This window comes from Chamaea fasciata, unplaced genomic scaffold, assembly GCF_029207755.1.
Source record: "Chamaea fasciata isolate MVZ Bird 193981 ecotype frontalis unplaced genomic scaffold, bChaFas1.0.hap1 SCAF_30, whole genome shotgun sequence".
NCBI classification, from domain to species: domain Eukaryota; kingdom Metazoa; phylum Chordata; class Aves; order Passeriformes; family Sylviidae; genus Chamaea; species Chamaea fasciata.
Window position 1 is genome coordinate 2,212,071 of NW_027094115.1, and position 24,107 is coordinate 2,236,177.

The window sequence follows — 24,107 nt, forward strand, 5'->3', positions numbered from 1 at the left end:
GTGATGGGAGGAGGAGGACGAGGAGGAGCAGGGGCCGCTCCGCCTCCAGCCCGCCTTGGCGGCCGATTCCTGAGCGCGGTTATCGCCCTGGCCCTCCGCAGCGACAGGCCCCGAGGAGGACGCGCTGTCCGCCCGGTCCCGCTCGCCCCGCCGGGCCCGGCGCCGCCGCCGCCGCCGCCGCCTGTCCCCGGGCAGCCCTGGCGGAACCGGCGGGGGCGGAACGCAGCGTGCAGGGGCGGCGCCCCGGCCGGGCGGGCGGCGGGACGGACCAAGGGCGGGGCCGCCATTGGTGAACTCGGGCCGGGCGGGGCCGCTCTTTGCCCGTTCGCTATTGGCGGGCGCGGGCCGGGCGGTGCCCCCATTGGCTGCCGGCCGTGGCCCCGCCCCGGCGCTCCCCGGCGCGGAGGCCGCGATGGCGGCGCGGGGCCGGTGCCCCGAGTGCGGCTCGGGGGCGCTGGTGGAGGACGCGCACTACGCGCAGCAGCAGCTGGTCTGCGCCGCCTGCGGCTGCGTCCTGTCCGAGGGGCTCCTCACCACCACCTACACCGACGAGGAGCATCTGCGGGGTGCGGCACCGGGGCCGGGCGCGCCCGCGGGAGGGGCGGGGCGGGACCGACCGGCGGAGCTCCTCCGGGGCGGGCCGAGAGGCGAAGCGCTCCCCGGGCGGTGTGTCGGTGTGCCCGCGGGGCCGTGCTGGGCGCTGCCGGCTCATTCCCCCGAACGCCAGCAGGGTTTTCTGTCACGGGGCGCGCCCGCGGCGCTTCCCTGCCGGGGTTTAGGCTTGGAGCTGGTGATGAGCGTTGAATTTAAACTGTGGGAGCTCTTATTGTTAAAAGAGATTATTACAATCCCATTGACATCTGTTAGAAGAGCTTTAGGTGCAGCGGAGCAGCCCCGAGGCCGTTGCCTGGCTCTGTCCGTAGGGCACCCCTGGCTCAGAGGAGATCCACCAGCTCGCTTTTACCTGTGCTGCTCTAGCTCAGCGCCCTCGGACAGTTCTGATTGTTGGAGCCCGGTTCTCTGGGCATCTGCTGGCCCCAGATCCAGATGTCCCTGTCCTGGATCCCCTGCAGGAATGACTGACCCAACCCTCTTTTCCAGAGGTCGCCTATTCCCAGAGCACTGGGCAGAAGGAGCAGCTGAGCCGCTGCCTGCAGCGAGGTAAGAGCAGTTCCTGCCCAGCCCCAGCCTCCCTGGCTGCTCCGGTTTGTTTAACCTGGTTCCGATGGTGAAAAAGGGTCCAAAACCCCTTTGAGCCGGGGGAGGGCACTTGGTGCTGCATCCAGCCGGTGCCTCCCCTGCCCCGAGGGGCTGGGAGGTGTTTTGGGGCCATCTGTGGGGCTGCCCTGCCCTGTGGGGTGGGTGGCCGCTGCCTGCTGGGCTTCTGAGGAGACATCCCTCGGTCCCATGCCTGAGGGCGGCTCTTCCCGCAGGGATCCGCCGGGTCCAGGACCTCTGCAAGGTCCTGCAGCTGCCGGCGGTGTTTGAGGAGACGGCCGTGTCCTACTTCCAGAGGGCTCTGCAGCTCCCTGCCTTCCGCCTGGTCAGCCTGGAGAAGAAGGAGCTGCTGGGGGGCTGCTGCGTGTTCGTGACGTGCCGCCAGCACAACTGGCCCCTGACCATGGGCACGGTCTGCTCCCTGCTCTACGCCAGGCAGGACCTGTTTGCCGGCGTCTTCCTGAGCCTGCAGAAGGAGCTGGGGCTCTCGGTGCCCGCCCTGAGCCTGGCAGACCTGGTGACCACGCACCTGAACAGGTGATGGGGCCCTTCCAGCCCTTGTTTGTCCTGCCTGGGTGGGGAGGCTGAGCTGGGACACACATGTGTGTGCTCAGGCTGGGCTGGCTCTCGTCCCTCCCTCGTCACACCCGGGCCGTGATTCTCATCCTTTCCTCAGTTTGGAGAGAGCAGACTTCCTTCGGGTCCAAGCTGTGCCCGATGCCCACCTTGTCACCCAGCCCAGAGCACTGAGTGCCACCTCCAGGGGTGGGGACCGCACCACCTCCCTGGCAGCAATCCCGAGCCTGAGAAGCCTTTCCATAGAGAAATTCCTCCAGCGGCATCCGTGGGGGAGCAGGCTGTGTGTGTGTGTGTGTCCCAAAGGCTTCCCCTGACCTGACTCTTTTCTCCCGCAGTTTCCGCCTGCTCCAGCCCACGGCCAACATCCCTGCGCAATTCCTGGAGGACAAGGAGAAGCTGCTGGCCCGGACCCTGGGGCTGGTGGAGCTGGCCAGCGAGACGTGGCTGGTGACGGGCCGGCACCCGGTGCCTGTGGTCACGGCCGCGGCGTTCCTGGCCTGGCAGTCGCTGCGGCCCGGCCCGCGCCTCTCCTGCCCCTTGGCGCGGTTCTGCCGCCTGGCCGGCGTGGATCTGCCCCCCCCGGCCCACCTCCGGCTGAAGGAGCTGCTGGAGATCCTGCTGGGAATGGCCTCCCAGCTCTCCTGGCTGCGCGCCTTCCGCCTGGACAAGAAGACGGTGGTGAAGCACGTCGGGGACCTGCTGCAGCACCGCGTGTTCCTGCTGAGAAACGCCTTCAGCCAGTGGGACGGGGACGGGCAGCAGGACACGGCCCCGGGCCGGGGCTCCCCGGGACAGGACCCTCTGGACCTGGGCCCCCAGGATCAGGACTCCCCGGGCCAGGACTCCCCGGATAAGGACTCCCCGGATAAGGATTCCCCGGATAAGGATTCCCCGGACAAGGATTCTCCAGGCCAGGACTCCCTGGATAAGGACTCCCCGGATAAGGATTCCCCGGATAAGGATTCCCCAGGCCAGGACTCCCTGGATAAGGACTCCTCGGATAAGGACTCCCCGGATAAGGATTCCCCTGGCCAGGACCCTGTGGGTCCAGGCTCCCTGAATAAGGACCCCCCAGGCCAGGGCTGTCCCAGCTCTCCGGTGGCACAGGAGCAGGGCTGTCCCCTGGCAGGGAAGCGCCGTGGGGGCTCCCTGAGGCCCCTGCTGCCCCCCTGCCTCCTGCACCCCAGGAAGAGGCTCCGCGGGGCGGCCCCCAGCGCCCCGGCCGCGGCCACCACGGGCGACGAGCCCATCTCGGACAGCGAGATCGAGCAGTACCTGCGGGGCCCCGAGGAGATCCAGGCCTTCAGGAAGGCCAAGGGCTGGCTCTGAGCGTGGCCACGGCCCAGAGGACGGTTTTGGGACCAAAAGCGTGCGGCCCACCGGGGACAGAGTGGTTGTGCTGCAGAGACAGTCGCCCAGGGAATGAGGTTGTGGGGAGGGATCAGGCTGGATCCTCCTTAATGTGCTGGAGCAAAATGGGGCTTTTTATGGAGTGGCTGCTTCAGGTCATGTTACATTTCTGTTAGAAAGAAAGAAAAGTGCAGGTGCCAGGTTTTCCAGGGCAGCCTCACCTTGGACTTCTCACTCTTCAGCAGAATGACTTTGTGAGGGTCAAAAAACTGCAGGCCAGGCTGGATTTGAACAGTAAGTCTGAGAGGAATAACAGTAGATCTTGGCAGATTGGCATATCTTTAATATATTAAACAAAACGTATCTGCTAGAAATATTCTATTCATATAAAAATGCAAAAAGACCCCTTTAAAGACATTTCTTTGGCGTATTTCCCTCCCTCCCCCCGGATATTGCAGGAAGCTCTGTTGATATGTCATTCGCTTGTAAACAGACAAAGTGTAATTACAAATACAAAGCTTTTCCTCTAATACTGTCACAAAGCAGCAAGCAATAGAACCACGGGGCATCAGCCAGGCTGGGGAGGCTGCAGGAGCTGCAGGAAGGGTTCAAACTCTGTTGAATACCAGGGACAATGAAATATTTAAACATTTGATTGGGCAGAGAAGCCGAGGCAGGCAGGGAGTGGCAGGTTAAACCCAGGGGTGCCCCAGCCCTGTGGGGTGAGTGGTCCCCAAGTGAGACCAATCCCCACTAAGTGCATTTTCCTCCCCTGGCTCGTGGCCCTGCCAGCCCCACGACTCCTCGGAGGTAGCTTCATTATTAAACTCATTTACAGGCGGGGGAAACTGAGGCAGGGGAGGCTGGAAAGGGCAGGGGAGGCACCAGGCTCCCACCTTCCTCCTCTGCTTTGCTGCAGCCTCTCTGTGGCCTGGCTGTTTTACCTGTGTGCTGGGAAAAAGGGGAATCTTGTTTTTCCATGGGAACAATAAGTGCTTATCCAGGTTCCAGCCCTTTGGCTGCCCGAGGAAGGTCCCTAATCCCTTGGCATCATTCCCTTGCATTCCCAGGAATGGTCCCTGCTCCCCAGAATGGTCTCTGCCTTCTTAAGAGCAAACCTAGGTATTTTCTGAGCTTGAACACCTGGACTGAGGACACAGAGCTGCTCTGGGCCTCTCCGACCTCTTGGTTCTTTGGTGCTTTGGCACAGAGGGTCAGTCCTGGCTCCGGCAGCAGCACAGGTCTGCCAGCCCACCCCATTGCATGGCTTGAGCCTCTGAGGGCCTGGGAGCATTTTCTGGCTGTGATTTTAGTGCCTGGAGCCTTTTCTGGCCGTTACTTTAGTGTCTGGCATTAAATCAGTGCAGACAATCACCTCACCCTGGAGCTGAGGCTCCTCTTACCTTGTGCTTGGCTTTGCAATATGGCTTTGGCACCGCGCGGCCCCCGGGGCTGGCACGCAGGTAGGAACGCTCCAGAGGGAGCAGCTGCTCTCCAGAAGCAGTTTGCTCCGGCTGGGGCTGCGGTGCCTGGACGTGAAGGGCACTTGGAGTGGTCCCTCAGCGGGGATATTGCAGTCGTGGCACGAGGGAGCCCTGGCCCAGCGCCCGCTCCCAGGACAGGGGCAGGAGCGGGGCCCTCGCCTCACCTACGCCTCTGTCTATACATATATACATTCAATAATATAGCTTTGAAAAATAGACATTTCCTCTGTATAATATAAAATAGCATTTAGGATCAATCTCAAGTGACATGCAGGAGTGATTAAAGCACGGCTGCAATTCCGGCTGCCGGCGGGCAGGGGTTGCCTGGAGCCGCCGGCACCGAAGGCTCGGAGCCTCCTCGGGGAGACGGGGGGGCCCGGGCCCGTGCAGTGCCCGGGGGGCCGGAGCCCCCGGCCGTGCCGCCCATCCCTGCTTAGTGCACGTGGTGATTCCCGCAGCGCCCCGAGCGGCTCCCGCAGGAAAACGCTGCGGCCGTCGGTCTTTCCCCACCTTCACACGGTGGTTTCGCTCTTCCAGAGGCCGGTCTTCATGCCGGCCACGCTGTCGGCGCTGGCCAGGTTGATGTCGTACTTGCTGCCCTTGAGGCCGCCGTTGTGGCTGCCCACGTTGAGGGGGTAGGAGCGGCGCTTCGCCTCCCTCTCGGCGCTGCCGCCCGGCCGCAGGTTGTCCCGGCTGCCGCTCCTCCGGCGAGCCTCGGCGAAGTCGGGCACCCTCCGCCCGCCGTCGCTGCCCTCCGAGGGGCTGGGGACCGCGTCCCCGTCCTGCGCCGCCCGCGGCCCCGCGCGGCCGCCGCTGGCCGGGCTGGTCCTGCCGCTGGGGTGGCTCTCGGAGTGGCTGTTGTGGAGGCTCCCGCTCTCGCTGGACGGCTGGTCCGAGGGGCCCCGCAGCATTTTCAAGCGGTGGTGCTTCCCGTCCCGGCACGGCTTAGTTCTGCCCCGGTGGCTCCTGCGGCCGTGGAGGTTGCTGCCGTGCCTGACGGGCTTCCCGTCGGCGGGGTCCGGCTCCGGGCCGGGCGCCGGGCGGGCGTCCCCCTGGCCCTGGGCCACCTGCAGGTTGGTGAGCTTGCAGCGGCCCCCGGCAGAGCCGGCGCTGCTGGGCGAGGAGGAGGAGGAGGCGCCGGAGCGAGCGGCCTCGGGGTCGCAGCCGATGAAAACCTGCGAGCCGTCCTCCGGCCCCAGCCCGGGGTGCACGTAGGCCTGCATGGGCAGCGCGTTCCGGTACGACGGGCAGCAGGAGAACCAGGAGCCGAGCACGTCCCGGCGCCGCAGGCAGTGATGGGCGAAGATGAAGAGCCCCAGCGCCACGGCCGTGACGCCGTAGAGGCAGCTGAAGACGACGTTCAGGTACCAGCGCTGGGACACGGCCAAGGCGCCGAACGTCCACAGGGCCACGTACAGGGCGTGGGTGGCCACCAGCGCCCAGAACTGCACCCGCAGGGAGTAGACAGCGTCCCCCTCGGGGCAGGGCGGCCCCGAGTTCAGCGTCACCGAGATGGAGCCGGAGTCTGTCAGGAGGTCCCCGGTGCCCCCCAGCCGTGGCGCTGGCTCCAGCGGCTCCGGGATCTCTTTCTGGGGCGAGGGTCGGCACTGGAGGCTGAGCCCGGCACAGAGGAAGTAAATCCAGGTGACGAGCAGGATGAAAGCCACGGGGACGTAGAAAGCGCCCAGGCTGGGCCGCCACACCAGCCAGCAGCTGTGCGGGAGGAGAGGGGCTCTGAGGGGTCGGGGTGTGGAGCTGCTCAGCCCCCTGCCCTGATGGCACGGGCTCCGTGCCCGCTGCCTGGAGGATTTTTTCCCAGTATATGGAAAACTCTCAGGAAAAATCTCACTGACCTTTTCCCAAACTTCTCCAGGCTCCCAGTGGCACCAGTTCCCCTGCCCCAGCAGAGGGAGGCCACCCATGTGGGAGGGAGGAAGGGTGGAGCAGGGACACTTACTAGGGGTTGTTGTCGTGGTAGTTTTGGATGTTGACAGCCGCTGTGATCCCACAGATGATGAGGGGGATCCCGCCGGCGATCAGGTAGAACCTGCAGGGAGGGGAAGTCACTGCACACCTGGAGCCCGCGGGAGAGCACGGGATGGGCTTGTCCAGGAAAACAAGTCCCGCCTCAGCCCCTGGAGATGCCCCCACGGGGCTGGGGAAGGGGAGGGGGGGTCTGTACCGCAGCATGGGTCTGGGGGCTGCCTGGGACGTGTCCCTGTCCGGCTGCTGTGGCGCCTTCCAGGTCACCTCCTTGTAGAGCACCCGGGCTTTCACCGCCATCCAGAGCAGCGTGGACAGGGACGAGTAGTGCAAGATGATGCCGACCTGCGGGGGGAGGCGGCGGTTGGGGGGCGATGCTGCGGGCACGGCCGCGCCCCCCGGTGCCCGTCCCGCGGGGCTGGGCGCTGCCCGGTACCCACGGCCTGGCACACGGCCCGGTAGCCGGTGAGGGTGATGCCTCCCGCGAAGACGGCGGCCGTCATGGCGATGTGGAAGCAGAGGTTCAGCAGCATGTGCCAGCCCTTCCGCGGGATGAGGACGGTGCTGCGGGAGCAAGAGGCACAGTGGGAACCTGTGAGCTCCTGCCCGGCTCCGAGGGAGTCACGGCCCCCTTTGGCACAAATCCTGCACCTGGGGGGAGGCACCGACAGCCGGTCCCTGGGCACGGAGCGTGGCTGGAGGAGATGTCCAGGTGCACGGGCAAACATCTGCCTGTGCACGGGCAAAGGACCAGGACCCAGGGCAGCCCATTCCTGGAGGGTCATCTCCATGTCCTTAAGGGCCATGCCACTGGACGGCCATCCCCGTACACCTTCTCCTGGCCCTTGGCACCTGGAGAGCTCCTCCCGCTGCCCACAGGGACACCCACCCCAGCCCGGCCCCCAGACCAGCACAGGCACCAAGCGCTCCCTCACCCGTGGTGGACGATGTAGGTGATGATGGTGGTGAAGAGGCAGAGCAGCAGCACGGCCGTGCAGGTGTACATGGCCGGGTGCAGCACCTCCACAGCGCCCTGCGCCTCGCTGGGGAACCCACTGAGCTCCTGCACAGCACAGCACGGCCCGTCAGACCCCACAGCACCATCCCCGTGCCCCTGACCCGCCCCACCACCCTCCTGCAGCCCCCACGCTGCCCACCCTGGCAGCGCTCCCACCCCGCTGCTCACCCCACACCTACCATGAGCACGGCCACGTTGCTGAGGTGGCGGCAGTGCAGGGAGGTGACGTTGGGCTCACGGGCGGCCAGCTGGCACCCCTCGGCGCTCCAGCCCCCCATGCCCCCCAGCACCTCGAAGTTCCAATAGGCAGCCACGGGGTCCGTGCCCTCCCCGGGGTGTCGCAGGGACACAGCCACCGGCTCTGACAGGTTCCCCACTCCGCAGCCATCTGCAGCCAGAGAGAGACCTGCTCAGCAGGAAAAGTGACACCCCTCCACCTGCACCCGCAGAGGGGCTGGACTCAGGGGACCCAGCACATCCCACAGACACATTGCATCTCCCCGTGAGGACCCCAGGGATGGCTCTGCGCTGTGGGAGCACCGGCACAATGCCCCAGGGCACCCCAAACACCGTGCTGCCCTTACAGGTCCCGGCGTAGATGACTGGCGTGGCCACGCTGCGGCGTTTGCCGTCGTCGGCCAGGCGGGAGGAGTTGCCGGTGCTGCAGAAGAGTTTCCCGTTGCGGAAGACCAGCAGCTGGAGCTTGCAGTCGGCCCCCGGCGGGGCCGGGCCGGGGCTGGCGAACAGGCTGGGCGGCAGCTGGATGGAGGCCAGGGCGATGCTGTTCTGCGGGCGCACGGTCACCGGTGAGCAGGGGCCGACCCCCAGCCCCCCGAGCCCCGGCGTTCCCGTACCTTGATGTGGAAGCTGGTCAGGGAGACGTTGGGCCGGCCCGTGGTGCAGCGGAGCCTGAGCTGCTGGTCGGGCGTGGGCTCGGCCCCCCGCTCGGCCGGGAGGGGCCGTCCTTGCGAGGCCCCATCCCAGCGCTGGAACGCCACGCAGCTCAGCCCCACATAGCTCTCGGGCTTCACCACGTACGCCTCGAAGGCGATGTTGCGAGAGTTCTGCAGCATCATGGAGAGATCATCAGCCCTGGCACGGGCAGAGACCCTCCTGGCATAGCCAGAGACCCCACACAGCAGCCCACCCACCCCTCCTCCCCGTGTCCAGCCCCAGCCCGTGTTCCCCCTCACCACGGCCATGTGCTGGGAGTTGCTGCTCAGCGTGTGGGCCGCGATCCTCTCCAGGGAGCGCACGATGCTGGTGCAGGCCTTCTCCTCCTTCTGGGACATCCACAGGATGTGGTCGTCCACCAGCATGATGTTGCTGGCCATCTCCACGATCACATCTGTCAGCTGGGGACAGCGAGCAGCTCTGCAAGGAGCTACCGCCGTCCCCCGTGGAAATACCCCAATTCATGCTTTTCCTCCCCAGAAACACCAGGCTGCACTGGGGCAGGCAGGGGACACCTGCAGTGCTCATCACCTGCTTGATCTGGTCCACGTAGCCAATGAACTTCTCAATCATCTGGGCCACATAGAGCACATCGACCATGTCCGAGAAGTTGGCTGCCTCGGCCGTGTAGACGCGGAGCTGGTGAGCCAGGGTCAGGGCGTTGGAGGCATTGATGGGCATCTGCAGGGCGGCACGGCCACGGCGGGGCCACGGTCACCGGCTGTGCCCCCTCGGGCCCAGCCGAGCCCCCGGGCCCCCACTGACCAGCACGAAGGTGTAGAGCACGCGGGTGATGTCGTTGGTGTAGAGGCAGCGGGAGTAGTCGCCGTCCTCCCAGCGCCCGGTGCGGTCGCAGCGCCGCCACGCCTGCTTCTCCCCCGCCGCGCCCGCGCCCGCCGGCCCCGCGGCGAACGGGTGCTGCAGGCAGGGCTGGTAGGCCGTGATCCCTGCCAGGGTGCGGGGCCACCTGCGGGCACCCCGCACAGTGACCCCGGGGCACCCGCCACCCGCAGCCCTGCCCCGAGCCTGCTCCCCCCGTGCGGGCCCTGTGCACCTCCAGCCCCGGGCGCCCCCCTGGGCTCTGGGAAGGCTGGGCATGCTCCCCCAAAGGCCCCCAGCCTGCCCAGTGCCGTATCCCGCTCTGCTCCGGCAGCACAGGGGGAAGCAGCGGGCAGCGGGGGGGGCACTGCTAATTTAAGCCACATTGGCTGTGCCAGTAATTTATATTCCGTAAGGGCCCCGCCGGGGTTACGGCGGGCGCCCGGAGCCTTTCGTCTCGTGCCAGAGAAATTCCAACACCTCTGCTGCTGGAGCCAGGCTGCGCCGCCCTCCCCGCGGCCCTAATCGCTCCCAGACGTGCGGTCACCTGCGGCGAGGAGAGGCCCCTGCACGCTCCGCTCGCTCTCCGCGTGGCACCGGCCACGTGTGTCCCCCCTGCCGCGGCACCTGCACCGCCGCCGTCCCCACCTGAAGTCCCCGCGGTTGTTGGTGACGCGCTCGGCAGGGCAGTAGGACGCAGAGGTCTCCAGCACCACGATCTCCACCTTCTTGCTGACGTTGCCCTGGGAGGTGGAGACGGCGCATTCCCACTCGCCGTTGGCGGAGACGTGGATGTTGGAGAGGATGAGCTCGCTGCGGGCACAGGACAGGGGCTGGCACGGTGGAGCTACCCCACTGCCACCCCCCGTGCTTGGGGACATGGGGACACACGCCATGAAGCACCAAATGTGCCCACACTCGGCAGCCCACCCACGGGACTTTGGTAGCCCCAAGCCTGTGACTCCTGTGGCCACGAGTGGTCGTTCCCATCCCCATAACATCCCTCTCTCTGTCCCCGTCTCAATTCCAATTCCATCTCCACCCCAATCCCAGTCCCATCCCCATTCCCATCCCGGTCCCCATCCCTGACCTGGTGATGAAGGTGCAGTCATGGATGAGACTCTCCTCCACGATGACGCCCGTCTGCTCGTCCTCCTGCACGGGCTCCCGGTTGTGGAACCACCGGATCTGGGTGCTGTTGTCCAGGTAGGTGGCCGTGCACTGGAAGGGCAGCCGGTCGCCCTGGAAAACCACCTGGCGCAGCGACGGGATGAGGTGGTGGGTGTGCAGCTCCGGGGCTCCCGCTGCGGGGGACACAGGTGAGCCCATGCCGCCGCCGCCGCCGCCGCCCCCGCCCCGGCCCCGGCTCACCACAGCGGAGCTGCCCGTCCCGCGCCGCCCGCAGGGCCACGCCGCGCAGCTGCCGCGGGAACGCGCACGCCGTCCGCTCCGACACCTGCGCCCCGCGCTCCCGGGACCAGCGCAGCACCCAGCGCAGGTTGCAGTCGCACGTCAGGTACTCGGTGGCAAAGTCCCTGCAAGGGATGGTGTCACGGGGCACCCGCGGGGCTGGGGCACCCACCAGCCCCGGGACCCTCACAGGGCCCTCCCCGGGCGCTGAAATGCCAGGGCGCCAACTCACACGACTTTCAGGGAGGGGAGCTCGTCAAAAACACCGGGCGGGAGGCTGGAGAAGATGTTTCCGGACATGTTGCTGTGGGACAGGAGAGAAAGATGGCATGGAGGGGGCCAGGGAGCTGCCGGGAGAGGGGGCACCTCCTGGGGCCCTTGCTGTGCCTGCACATCCCTCTGCTCTCAGGAGACAGGGGACAGGGCTGGCCAGGATGTCCCCAGGGGGCCACTTACAGTCGGAGGAGGTTGGGGAGCCCCTGGAAGACGCTGGCACTCAGGCAGCCGATGCGGTTGTTGGAGAGGTCCCTGCAAGGTGAGTGGAGGGGCCGTCAGTGCTGAGGATGCCCCACTGTCCCCGCTGTTGTCCCCAGGGCCAGCCGCGGGCGGTCCGAGGGGCTGCACGGGCACTTACAGCCGCTTCAGCTCGGGGAGGCCGAGGAAGGCGCCTGGCTGGACTGTGCTGATCAGGTTGTTCTTCAGGTCCCTGCGGGGAGACAGACACAGATCTTGGGGTGTGCTGTGGGGACCCCCACGTCCAGGAGACACAGCACAGGGGGCACGAGCACACCCCTTCCACCCCCAGCCCCCGTCCCCTTCCTTGGCCCCCCCAGGTACTGCCAGCCCCCGCGAGGGCCTCGTTAGCAGCTTTCCATCCCATTTCTCTCTCGTTATCTCTGCGGGGGATGCAGGGAAGGCTCCCCGCTGCTCCCGGGGGATGCCAGCCCCTGGGCACACTCTGGGTGTCCACGCACAGGTGTCCCTGCAAGCTGGCACTGCTGCTGGCACTGCTCCCACACTGCTTCCGGAGCAGCCGTACCCCGGCGGGTTATCTCCTGTGTGCGGGATAGGAACACGGCCCCGGACCGGCTCTGCGGCCCTCGGGAAGCTCGTTTGAGCAATTAGCTTGATTGCAGGCGCACATCTAATCAGGGGCTGGCCTGGCACACTCCGGCGGGGCGGCTGCCGGCAGACAGGGGAGCTCTGGTGGCATCGGCTGCTCTGTCCGGCCCCCGGGACCCGAGACAACTTCTGCTGAGCACCGGGGCTGTCCGGGAGAGGAAATGGGATCCATATGGACCCGTGTTTATTTATAGCAGTCTCCGCGGAGCTCGTCGCTGGGTCCCCCGCTGCTCTGCCTGCAGCCCCGGGGACGCGCCATGAGCCGCAGCCCCGTTGGAGGGCCACGATGGCCGGGATGGGGGGCGGTGCGACCCCTTCCAGCAGAGCCGGGGTGGAACCGAGCGGGGAGACGAGAGGGGGCCCTCGGGGAGAGGAAACGCGGCCGGCGTCGTCCCGGCCCTTCTCGGCTGATGCAACCGCCGTGCCCACGCCCGCCCTTCCCGGCCTTGCTGACGGACAAACGCGCGTCCCGGCAGCTGCCAGGGCCGGCAGCGCAGACAGGTGTGCGCGCAGGTGTGCACAGGTGAGCGCTGGTGCTGAAGGAACAGCTCCGCTCACCTGCACCGCCAGCAGCCCCAGCAGGCGTCCCATTGGCGACATCCACGCCACAAACACCCGCCTGCAGAGCCCCTGTGCCCAGGGAGAGCGCCGCTGCCAGCCCCCTGTCCCGCTGGCTTTCCCGGGGACTCCACCCCCCAGAACACCCCCGGCACAACCTGCCAGCCCGAACGCATCCAGTGACAAAACTTGCGGCCCCTGGCTCCGGTCTGGGGGGTTTGGGTGCTGCAGGGACCACCAGCCGGGGATGGACCCACCGGGGACCGTGCTGGGCCGCAGGGGTTTGCAGCCAGCCCGGCGCTGGGCCAGCGGCAGCCTTCCTCACTGCGGCACTTCCTCCCGCAGGCCGGCCCCGGGGCTGCTGCTGCTCATTTCCGATAAGGCTCCTCTTTTTCTCTGCTCTGCGTTTGCCTTTGCATTTCCTGCAGACCCGAGCCCCCTCCTCCCCCAGCCCCGGCGGGGTGAGGCTGCAGGCATGAGAGCCAGCAGCGGCTCCGTGCCACGTGTGCGCCACAGCTACATGGGGACCCCGACCACCACGAGTGCACAGAGACCCCCAGGGCAGCAAACCCTGGCCCCACGGACCTGAGCCATCCTGGTTCACTGCCCCGAGCACGCTGGGGTGAGCCCACAGCCCCCTGTGCACCCACGGCAGCCCAGATGGGTGGACAGAGTCCATCCTTGTCCCTGCTGTCACCCACCGAGCCCCCTCGCAGCCCCCCAGGGCCGTTCCCAGGCAGGGCTCTGCTAATGAGCCGCCGCCGCATACCGTCCCCGCTCAGACTCATTAATCTCATTACGCCGCCACAAATCACTGCAGATGCCAAGCCAGAGGGGAGGTGGTCCGTGGGGCACCCCTGACATCCAGGGGATGGGCTCTCCCCGTTGTGCTGGGACCCCAAAGCACCCACGGTGGGCAGCCGGGGTGGATTAGAGCCCTGCCATACCGAGGCCGGGGAGCGAGGGGCCCCACAGCCCCCACGGCGTCCCCGCCACGCCAGCACGGGCTCTCCATGGGGCACGTCTGCGCCACGGCCCCAAAGCGACCCGATGAAAACACTTCTGGCTCCTGTCGGGGGCAATCAGGCACGGTGCAGCACAATGGGGCCGGTCGGGGTGGGGGAGTGCTGCCCACCCGCCCCAGGCCCCTCTGACCCCGTGGTGAGCAGGAGGTGACCCGGGGCAGCTGCTCCCCCAGGGTATGGAGACCTTTCGGGGGACCCCAGGCACATGGGGGCTGCAGAGCCGTGGTCCTCCCCAGGTGTGGCCCCCCGGCTGCTCCATGACTCCTTCCCCATGTCCCACGAGGGTGCAGTGCCAGGAGCAGGAGGTGACCCCACACCCTGATCCATGCTGGGGAGGACTCAGCTGCGTGGGACGGCGTCCCCAAGGTGACTGCTTTTCGCTCACCCCAAAAGCAGCCTCGTGGGGGTTTCCACGGGAGCCCACAGGGCGCAGGAATGCGGAGACCCTCGCAGGGCCGCGTCGGGGAACAAAACACCCTCAGTGCCGCTCCCCGTGCCTGCATACCTACAGATCAAACCCATATGGGGGCCATAAATCTCCCCTTCTCGCAGCTCCCTCCATAGAGATGCCTTTCATGGAGAGATAAGAAAGTTGACTTTGTTCGGGGGGACAATGTCGCTTTTCATACCGGCCCTCACGGAGCGCGGCCTCCCCGGCCTGCTGCAGCTCCCGGGGTCCCGGGGACGCCCGTGGGTGCCAGTGGCAAATTCTGCAGTGCTGGTCCTGCTGCAGCACCTCAGGAGCAGGATGGGAGTGACGGTGCCACCACCCACCACGCAAGCCCAACCTGCATTTCACCGCCCCCCACCCTCCTGCCCGGCCCCCACTCACAGCTTCTCCAGAGCCCGCAGCCCGAAGAAGGAGCCGTTCTCCAGCACCGTGATCTTGTTGTTGCTCAGCAGCCTGTGGGGAGAGCAGAGGGAGAGGGGCAGCCCCGTTACCTCACCGGCCACAGACCCCCAGGCATGCCCTGCTGACCCAGGGGATGGTGGGGAGTGGTGGTGGTGTGGTGGTGGCACGGAGAGCCCCAAGGACAGGCCAGGTGGGACACACGGGACGCAGCGCCCACGTTGGGATGCAGAAGCCACGCTGGGATGCTCTGCATGGTCTGCATGCCATGGGCCGCGCAGACTGGCTGTCACGGGGTCCCCGTGCTGCAGCCCCCTGGGGCATCACCTTGGTGCGAGGAGCTACGTGTGCAGGAGGTGAGCCCACCCCAGCACCGAGAGGGCACCCCAAGGACCTGCAGCTGGTCACGGCACTGTGGCTTTCCCAGAAGCCTCCCAGCACTGAGATTTCATCCCAAAACAAACAGCTTTGCTGCCCAAAGGGCCCCTCGCGGGGTGAGGGGAGCGGACGGAGGGCACCAGCGCCCGGCGATTCAGCCAGGAGCTCGTTAAAGCTCGTCAGCGCAATTAGCAGAGCCAGACGCGGTCCCCGGGGACCAGCGCTGCCCCCGCAGAACTCCCGTGCGGCCGCGTGGGCACCGGCGACGCCAGCGCCGGCAAAGCGACCCGGAGACGGAGCGGGGGCAGGCGGCAGCCGGGCCGGGAGGGCAGACTGGAGCCCCGGCCGGGGGGAGCCGCGGGATAAGAGCGCTCATTGAGGGCCGGGCCGGGGCTGTTTACACACGGGCTGAATGGCCGCTGTGTGCTGCAGCCCGGCCCCTCCGGACGCGCTGCCCGCGGAGCCGCCGCCGCGCCCGGCCCGGGCCACGACCGGGAGCGGGACCTGCGGCCCCCCGGGCCGGGCTCTGCCCCGCGGCCCCCGCATCCTGTGCTAATGAGGAGCCGCCACCGGGCAGCGGCGCGTCCGCGGGGCCCTCGACCCGGCCGGCGGGGAGCGGAAACGTCCGGCGGCCCCGACAGCTGCAAATTGCTTCCACACGCCGGGGCCGGAGCTGCCCCGGCCAGGGCCGTGCCGGACCCTCTCCACCCCGCCGGGACCCCCCTTTACCGGGGCCGTGCCGGACCCTCTCCACACCGCCGGGACCCTTCTTTGCGGGGGCTCGGCTCGCCCCCGCAGCCAGCAGCGGCGCCGGCTCGGTCAGGACCCTTCCCAGAGCAGGGACAGTTCCAGGGACGTTTCCATCGCTCCTGGCACAGCCCCAGCAGCCCACGGCGCGCCCCAGTTCCGCACCACGGCATCGCTGGGGGGCTGTTGCTCAAGGCCCTGCTGTCCCCAGGGCTCCAAGAGTTTTCCATCCCAGCGGCAGGAGGTTTCACAACAGAAGGCGGGGGCTGTGCGGGGGATGCAGCCACGGCCACGCTCCGGCGCGGTGGCAGCACCGGAGCACCAGAACTCCGCCCTCGGCTGAGCCCCGGGGATGCTCGCTCAGACCCCCGGGACCGTCTGCACCTCTGCCACAGCACCACGGCTCCTGCCTGAAAGGGCAACGCTCCTGACTTCCCACAGGATCGGCTGCCCTATGACCCGCACCCCGCGACCGAGGGCAAAGCCACCCCCGGAGCCCCCCAGGGAAAGGCGGGACCCCCGCAGGGCTCAGGGCACCCGGGCTGTCCTTCCTCGAGGAGAGGAGATCCTTGGCTAAAAGGAGGGGTCGGCACAAAAAGGCTGTGCTGGCAGCGACACTTTGCCCAAAACTTTTCCTCCCAGTAAAACTTTTCCTGGGTAGGGATCCTGGCTCTTTTCTTCCCCGTCCCACAGAAGCCATCTGGGTCGCACTCCCCAGTTACAACCCACATCCTCCAACACGGGTTTGTTTTGTTTTCTCTAGTTTCATGGATATTATGTTCCAAATTGTTTTCTGTTTGGGTTTTTTGGTTTGTATTTTTTTTTTCCCCAGGAAGTTCTCATCAGGCTCCACGGCGCTTCCCATTCCCACATGTCCAGAGGCAGCAGAGCCGCGTGTGGGTCCTTGGCCCTGTCCCCTTACAGGATATTAACTGAGAACCCCAAATACAATGGGATCCGTGTGCCCACGAGGCCACCCCGACCCAGCCCACGGGGGTCCCGGGCCAGCAGCCCCTGAGCCACACGGGGGGCAGCTGTCGGCATGTGGGGATGGACCCGGAGCCCCCCACTGCATTTCCAGCTCCGGGAGCTGCCCCTGGGAGGGGGAACCAGCTGGGGGGAAGGGGGCGAGGGGCCGAGCCATCCCACTGCCCCCGGCCCACCGGGGCCAGGCTGCTGTCGGGGGCTGGCAGATCCCGGCAGGGGCTGCAGAGGATTCTCACATGCTCACCGAGGTCTGGGCGTGCAGAGGGGACCCGGGCCCTCCCATCCCACCCATCCACAGGCCCGGCAGGCCACGGGAGCAGAGCCGTGGCCTTTGGAGCTGTTGCTCTTTTCCCAGCTCAGGCCCGGAGCGATGAGCCTGGGGGCAGGGCTGGGGATCCCGCTCACCCCCGAGGTCTCGGTGCCCGACCGTGCGCTCTGGAGTCCTCCTGGAACGGCTCCTTCCTCCCGCCCGGTGCCCGGAGAGCCGCCGGCGGCGCGGAGCGTGGGCGGGCGGGGGCTCCTGCCGGGGACAGCCCCGCCACGGGGACAATAATCGCCTAATTGAGCGGTGGCTGGAAAAGCCCCTCTGGACAATGCGGGGATTAAGGACTGGAGCACCGAGTCAAACGGAAACGATGGGGGATGCGTGCTGGGGATGGGGGGGAGCCCCAAGGAGCATCCTCCCATCCCGGGAGATCCAGGCCTGGAAGGGGTGTAGCATCCCTGCTCCAACCTCCCCGCGCCGGAGCTCTGGGGGCTTGGAGCCCGCAAGGCTGCCGGCAGAGAGATACAGATCCCTTCTTCTTCTTCTTCTCCTCTTTTTTCATCTCAAAAAGAGGAGCCAAAAGTGAAAAAAAAAAAAAAAAAAAAAAAGAAGATTGTTTTTTCAAGCGTGCTGGAATCCACTTGGATAAATAACAGCTCCAGAAACTGGGCTGCTGAAACAATAAACTTCCTCTGGACCCGACCAAAAAAGGACGCGGGGAGTCGGTGGCTCCCCGGCCCGGGCGGGGGCTCCTGGGGGGCCGCGGTGGGGGCGGGACCGGCCCGGCTCCGCTCTCCAGTGCATTAATTCAAAGCATATGCCGGCAGCAGATACGGCCCAGGCTGCGCCCCGAGCACGGCTCGCTGCTCTGCACGGCGATTTCGGGAGGAGAAAAGAGGGGCCCCGGGGCTGCTGAGAGGTGCTGGGGGCTCCGGCAATGAGAAAGGCTCTGGGGGAGGCTGTACCACAGGGGGGGCACCCAGCAACCCAGAGGGACCCCACGGAATCCCAGGGGGGCTCTGCAGCGTCCCAGAGGGGCCCACAACATCCCAGGGGGGAGCCCACATTCCAACAAGGACCCCACAGCTCCCAGAAGGAACCCTGCATCCCAGAGGGGACCCCACATCTTCCAAGCCAGTGGGGCTGGAGAACCCCAGAGCTGGGGGACGCCCCCCTCCCTGCTTTGTTTGGGTGCTGGGGGGCTCTTCCCCTCCCGGTGCCGTGCCCGGGCGTTTCCTCCAGCCTCACGTCACGCCGGGCTATTTCGGATGGTGAAAATTATTGTTCCAACCCTTGGCTTTTGTTAGCGCAGGAAAAATAAGCCCCGGAGAGAGGGCGAAGCCTCCAGAGCCAGGCCGGGCCGGGATGCTCCGACGCACCGGGGCAGCACCACGACCTGCAGCCCCTGGAAAACCCAAACCTGAGGGAGCTGCAGCCCAATAAACAACAAATAAAAAGCTGGAGAAGGCTTGAGAAAGAAACCATCTGCAGGGCCCAGATAGAGCGGCCTTGGAGCGGGGAGTTCAAGTAGAACTGGAAATTGGTCATAAGTCAAAGCCCTCTATTCCCTGCAGACAATCTGTAATTTCAGTGCAATCAAGCTGTGCACATAAATGAGGCCTGTGCTGGGATTCCACATCTGGAAGAGGTTTGGGCTCCCGCCCGTGTGACAGCGGGGCTGGCCCAGCCTCTCCAGCTCTCGTTAGGGATACGGCGCTTTTTCCACCGGGCGATTAGCGCAGGGGTCAGCTGGGGGGGATTAAAGCCTTGTTAATCCCCGTCTGCAGCCCTCGGCACCTCACAGCCACGCCGCAGGGACGGCCCCGAGAGGTGCCAAAGCCCTGGGCCTAACTGCAGCAGGATGTGGCACACTGTGCCCTGGTGCCAGCCCTGCCAGAACAGCCCGGCCACCTCTCCAGGCCCCTCTCAGGGCGAGGTGACAACCAACACACCGAGGGTGGCACCCCTCCTTCCCCTGCAGGGGGCTGGGCACAGGAACGACCTGGGGATATACTGGGGTGAGTGTTGGGGAGCACACACCGAGAAACCGCTGCTGGGGCTGTAGGGGATGTGTGAGCATCACCCCCAGACCCACAGCCATCCCTGGAGACCCTGCCAGGGGAGAGGAGACACAGCTCTGCTCAGCAGACACTCCCCATCACACACCAGCACGTCCCCTGGGACACCGGGACCGTGGCAGTGGCTGCAGGGCAGGTCCCTGGGGCCACAGGCATCCCTCACCCCTTGTCCTTTGTCCCCCATCCCCGTCCAGGGGTGACGCCCGAGCGTTTCTCAGGGTGGGGGGTAAATGCGCAGCAGCTGCCGCGGAGGCAGCGCAGGATTCCTCAGCACAGGCCTGATAATTAAAGATAAATAAAGCGAGAGTGTGGGAAAAAGCCAAATGAGAGGCGGGATGAGGGACCCACAGGGTGACAGACCTCCTCCGGCCACTGAGGCTTCTCTGGCCTGTCCCCAGCCTGCCGGGACAGCTGGACCTGCGGCCGGGCCAGGGCTGGCGGCTGCTGGGAAGAGCCTTCCCTGTGCTCAGCACTCAGGCACTCCTGACTCCAGGCTGGACCGGATGGGCGCTGGAACACGACTCTGCTTTGAAGCGTTCCTGCCCCAAACACATTTCCTGCAGCAGGGGCAACAGCAGTGCTGAGCACCCTGGGGACAGAGGGGACCTGCCACCCTGGGGACTGAGGGGACCTGCCACCCCAGGGCACAGAGGAGACCTGGCACCCCCGGGCACATGTAGGAGCCCTGCTCAGACCCAGCTCCTCCACAGAATTCAAGATTCGGCTGCCCCCAGCGGGATGTCCCCAAGGCACGTGCAGCCCTTGCCACATGCCTGGGCCCCTCCACTCCCTGCCCGCACCCCAGTGGCTCCAAGAGACGCTCCCAAAGTCGGAGCCTCTGGTTTTGATTGTTCCATCTGGAAAGGGTTTGGAATAAATCATGTTTACTGCACGAGAGCAGAGCCAGGGTCACTGCATATTTGTAGGTTTCTGCCTACGCCTGTAGGTTTCATGTCACGTTTTAGTGGGATCGTGTAATGCCCTAATGCTTCTGCACGGTCATCCCAGCCCCTCCAAGGGAGCACAGGCAGCACAAACCCCCCGCCCTGCTGGGAACAGCTGGGGAGGGCACTGCAGCAGCCATGGGATGTGGGGTGGGATGCTTCTCCCAAATACAAACTGACAAAGGACTGCAAGTCCCCTGAGCATTTGTGAGGGGCTGACACGCGAGGAAGAACCATAAGAGAGAAGACATGAAGAGCAAAGCTCACAAGTGTGATGGAGAGCCCAGCTGCCACCTGCCTGAGGGCCCCCAGTGTCCCCCACCGAGGGAAGCCCAGGACACCCATCAGTGCTGCTGTTCTGGGACAATTTATGGGACAATGTGGCCACGGCACTCAGACCCTGCTCATGGCACAATCCTGTGCAGCAGCATGTTCTTGGCCACCCTCCACATGGGGACAGTGGTGCCAGAGGAGTCACCTTCACTGCCACCATCACCCCAAAGCGAGGGCCCCGTGCAACGAGCACCGGGAACCAGAGCAACGGCAACACGACCCACGGGTTTGTGCAGACAGGATGAGGCAGCCCCCAACCCAACCCTCTGCAACCCCCAACCCAACCCTCTGCAGCCCCCAACCCAACCCTCAGCATCCCCCAACCCACCCAAGCAGGGCAAGGTGGGAGCCGTGACCGTGGGCAGGCAGCGCAGCCTCCCTGACGGGACGACACTGGGGGAAGGCGGCGCTCCCCCCCGCTGCAGCGCTGCCAGCCCAGCCTCCAATCCAGATTTTAATTCAAACATCTCCTCTGGAGTTATAAATAAACCCTGCAGTGAGCAGCACACGGCTGCCAGCCCCAGCCGAACCCCAACGGGGGCCGCGAGGAAGAGGAGCCTTTAGGGATCAAGCAGCAGCTTTAGAACCTCTGCACAAACTCCAGACCCATTAACGGCTCCTGTTCGCTCCTCAGTAAATATTTCCAGGGACAGCAGTCACTTTCAAACAAAAACACGTTCCCCAGCACGCAGAAACGCAGCGGAGGGAAGCAGGAGAAAGAGCCCGTTTCCTGGAATTCCAGCTCACGTCCACAGCGGCCCCGCTCTACCGCCGCGCCCTGGGGACAGCGGGGTCCCCTCGGCAGCCCAGAGCCACGACACCCCTTAGACGCGATTTAAACCACGCTCCGCAGCGCCGAGCGACGCTTTCGCTGCTGCAGAGCCGCTTATTGAGAGGAAAAAGTAACTTCATTGCGCTCCCGGCCCCGCGGGGCTCCACGCCCAGTCCCCGTGTCCGCGGTTCCCGAGCCCCCGCCGGCCCCTGCCCGGCACGGGGGATCTGCCCGGCGCTTCCCCGGGCGCAGCTCCAGCGCGGGGAGGGCTCAGCGCGACCCACGCGTGGGCTCCGGGCCCGCTCAGGGCGCCCCGGGGCAGCGCCGGGCAGGGGGGAGATGCCGGGGGCAGGAGGGAGAAGCCGGGGGAGATGCCCGGGGGAGATGCCCGGGGCAGGAGGGAGATGCCGGGGGAGATGCCCGGCGGAGACGCCGGGGGCAGGAGGGATGCCCGGGGCGCTGCCGGTCGCGGTACTCACAGCGTAACGGTGCCGTCGGGCAGCAGGCGCGGCTCGGGGGGCGCGGGGAGCCCCCCGCCGCTGCAGACCACCCTCCGCCGAGGCGCGCCGGGGCCACCGCCCGCCTTGGCCCGCTCGGCCGCGCACTTGCAGCCCAGGCTGAGCGCGGGGCAGCTCCGGGCACCGGCCCCGGGGCCGCTCAGCGCCGCCGCCAGCAGCACCAGCGCCGCCGCCCGCCGCATGGCCCCGGCCCCGGGCCACGGCTACGGGCTCCGGCTCCGCGCCCGCCGCCGCCCCGCTCCCCGGGGCGGCTCCGGCGGCGCCGCCTCCCCCGCTCGCCGCGCTCCGCCGCCGGCCCTGGCGCCTCCCCCGGCCCGCCCCGGCCCGCCCCGGCCCCGCCGAGGGCAGCGGCTCGGCCCCCCCGACGGCACCGGCGCGGAGGAGCGGGGCAGACCCGCGGGGAGCGGAGCGGGACCCCCGCGGGCAGGAGCCCGAGCCCCGTGGGGTCCCGCAGGGCCGAGAGCGACCCTCCCTACGGACCGGAGCTCTGCGCTGCCCCCGGAGGGCTCCTGCTGCTCCCACGCCGGGGCCGGTCGGAGCCCACGCGGTCCGCGTGGCCGCCCCGCTGTGACATCCCGGCTGTGACAAGCACAGGGGGCCGTGTCGGGGGCGCTGACACACTCGTGGGCCCCGCAGGTCTCCTGCACACGGGAGTTCTGTGGGACCCCGGGGCCCCGCGCCGTGGGGAGCTCCGTGCCCAAAGCCACACGGTTCACTCCGTGGTCACGCTGCTCTGTCCCCTCCCAGCCTCCGCTCTGCAGTTAGCACTCGTCCCCCTTGGCTTCCCTGTTTGCTTCACTGCTTTTCACACTAAGTTCAATATTTTTCTTCCCGCTCCCCCCTCCCACGTCCCCGCTGCCTCTCGCCTGGCTCCAGCCCTCTCCTCCGCCCGCGGCTCAGCTTCTCCGAGGCCACGGCTCGCTGCAGCGTCAAATCAAAAGGGATCAAAAGCCGGCAATGAAGTCTGCAGGACCCCGTGCCAGGGAAAGGAGGAAAAGGGTCATGGAAGGACGACAAGACCCCGCTGGGAATGCGGTTTCTCTCCAGGACCAATAGTTCCTGGAGGGGAAAAGAAATTTACTCCTCTCTCCAAACAAATAGAACCCTCCGCGGCAGTGGGCGCCGTGGGGCGGAGGAGCTGCTCAGCTCACTCCAGGCTGCTCCACGTGTGCTCTGGGGCGGGAGCACAGGAGCCCGCAGAGCTCCCGGCCCGGGCACCCGCTGCCTCCGCCCAGGCAGGGACAAGGACTGCGGCCCCAAGGGCTCTTCCATGGCCACACACCCCCAGACCTCCCACCTTGGCACCGGCGGCCAGCTGTGGGACCCCAGAGCCCTGGAGACCAGCATCATCCTGCTGGTAAAGGCGACAATGAGGTGCCCACATATTTCCTTGTGTTTTTTGGTTGTTTGTTTTTGTTTTTTTTTTTCTTCCCGTTTTTTCCACTGAGCAGAGTTTTCCCTGCCTGGGTCCGTCCTGCACTGTGGAATGACACTGCCCCAGGAGCCAGTCCTGGCAGAGGACACCCCTGGCACAAGGAACCTCTGGAGAAGGGGCTCAGGGACACGGTGGGGTCGTCCTGGGGTTGTCCTGTGCAGCACCAAGAGTTGGGCTCCACGATCCTTGTGGGTCCCTTCCAACTCAGACTATTCTTTGGTTCTGTGCTGGTCCCAGATCCTGCAGCTGAAGCTGGAAGAGCAACAGGAAACTGCTTGTGTCCAGTATCCGCCCTGAGATCCTGCGAGCACCAGCACAGCAGCACCCTCCCAGCCCCCGTGGTGAGCCCTGCAGAGGGCAGGACGAGGCTTCCCTCCCTCTTATGGAGGTGTGCTGCTCCCCCTGGGCATTCCCACAAGGGAGAGGAGACTCTTTGTCTCAGGCACCCACAGCACACCCAGCACGGCACCGCACAGGGACACCCCAAACCACCTCAGGGTACCGGGCTCAGCCACCTCCTTCCACTGGATGAACCCTAAATTAAGAAATCTGGGTCTCCAGGAGCTCCAGTAGCAGCACTGGAATTGCATCCGGGACGCTCTGAAGCAATCAAAGCGCTGTGCCTGCTCTTCAGGATTTCAGTCTCTAAATTCCCTCCAAGAACAGTGAGAACCTTGTCCAAACCGGGACGTGTGGAATACCCTGCCCCAGCCCCGCTTGGAGGAGAGGAGCTCAGGCAACACTTTCCACATGCTTTGAGCCTGGGAGTTCAGGTTCTTTCAACTGCTTCCAAGGCCCTCTCCATGCTTTTCCAGTCCCGACCCCTCCTGATGCCTCCGGCCCAGGAGACAAGGCAACCCGTTTGAAACTCCATCGCCTCAGCGCTGGATGCCAAATCCCTGTGTCCCTCCCTCCCACTCGAAGGTAAAAAACCTCCTCGACTACTGCAGGCGCAGGGAAAGACAACAAGCACGAGACTCCCTCAATTCCTTTCACTGGGATCCAATAAAAACCTTGGCAGTGGCCGTCCTTCCTGCCGGAAAGCCGATATCCCAGAAATAAACACACTTTCCACTTTGAAGGGCTGCGGCAGGATCTGCCCGGGCCGAACTGCTCTGGGTGTCCCGGGCTCCCACCTGAGCCACAGCTCCTGGTCTCTGCTGCTGTGGCGCTGGTGCTTCCCCGAGGATGAGGACGACCCGTTTTCCCAGGAGCTGGAGAAGAAGGAGCAGCAGCCAGTCTCCCAGTCCAGCATCATCAAGGGGTTTATTCTTCTCGGA

At 66.0% G+C, this 24,107-nt stretch overlaps 2 protein-coding genes across 2 annotated transcripts; one reads left to right on the forward strand and one right to left on the reverse strand.

Annotated features, from left to right (window-relative positions):
- Positions 1 to 411: 411 nt before the first annotated feature.
- BRF2 (BRF2 RNA polymerase III transcription initiation factor subunit) lies at positions 412 to 3,493 on the forward strand. The gene is made up of 4 exons (XM_066206168.1): positions 412 to 566; positions 1,102 to 1,161; positions 1,434 to 1,755; positions 2,133 to 3,493. Exons 1-4 carry the CDS (start codon positions 413 to 415, stop codon positions 3,124 to 3,126), a joined length of 1,530 nt encoding a protein of 509 aa, XP_066062265.1. The 5' UTR covers position 412; the 3' UTR covers positions 3,127 to 3,493.
- Positions 3,470 to 21,574, reverse strand: ADGRA2 (adhesion G protein-coupled receptor A2). The gene is made up of 19 exons (XM_066206167.1): positions 21,354 to 21,574; positions 14,353 to 14,424; positions 11,450 to 11,521; positions 11,272 to 11,343; positions 11,048 to 11,119; positions 10,777 to 10,940; positions 10,496 to 10,709; positions 10,054 to 10,218; positions 9,352 to 9,553; positions 9,118 to 9,267; positions 8,826 to 8,987; positions 8,487 to 8,696; positions 8,217 to 8,418; positions 7,812 to 8,020; positions 7,550 to 7,677; positions 7,055 to 7,178; positions 6,814 to 6,959; positions 6,589 to 6,678; positions 3,470 to 6,344 (listed from the first exon to the last, which is right to left on the reverse strand). Exons 1-19 carry the CDS (start codon positions 21,572 to 21,574, stop codon positions 5,144 to 5,146), a joined length of 3,876 nt encoding a protein of 1,291 aa, XP_066062264.1. The 3' UTR covers positions 3,470 to 5,143.
- Positions 21,575 to 24,107: the final 2,533 nt, after the last annotated feature.

Coding starts and splice junctions, on each gene's coding strand:
- BRF2 (XM_066206168.1), top strand. CDS start 413: ATGGCGGCGCGGGGCCGGTGCCCCGAGTGCGGCTCGGGGGCGCTGGTG. Junction 567..1,101: donor CGACGAGGAGCATCTGCGGG/GTGCGGCACCGG, acceptor CCTCTTTTCCAG/AGGTCGCCTATTCCCAGAGC. Junction 1,162..1,433: donor GAGCCGCTGCCTGCAGCGAG/GTAAGAGCAGTT, acceptor CTCTTCCCGCAG/GGATCCGCCGGGTCCAGGAC.
- ADGRA2 (XM_066206167.1), bottom strand. CDS start 21,574: ATGCGGCGGGCGGCGGCGCTGGTGCTGCTGGCGGCGGCGCTGAGCGGC. Junction 11,344..11,449: donor CTCCCCGAGCTGAAGCGGCT/GTAAGTGCCCGT, acceptor CTCACCTTGCAG/GGACCTCTCCAACAACCGCA. Junction 6,679..6,813: donor GCCCCCAGACCCATGCTGCG/GTACAGACCCCC, acceptor CCCTCCCTGCAG/GTTCTACCTGATCGCCGGCG.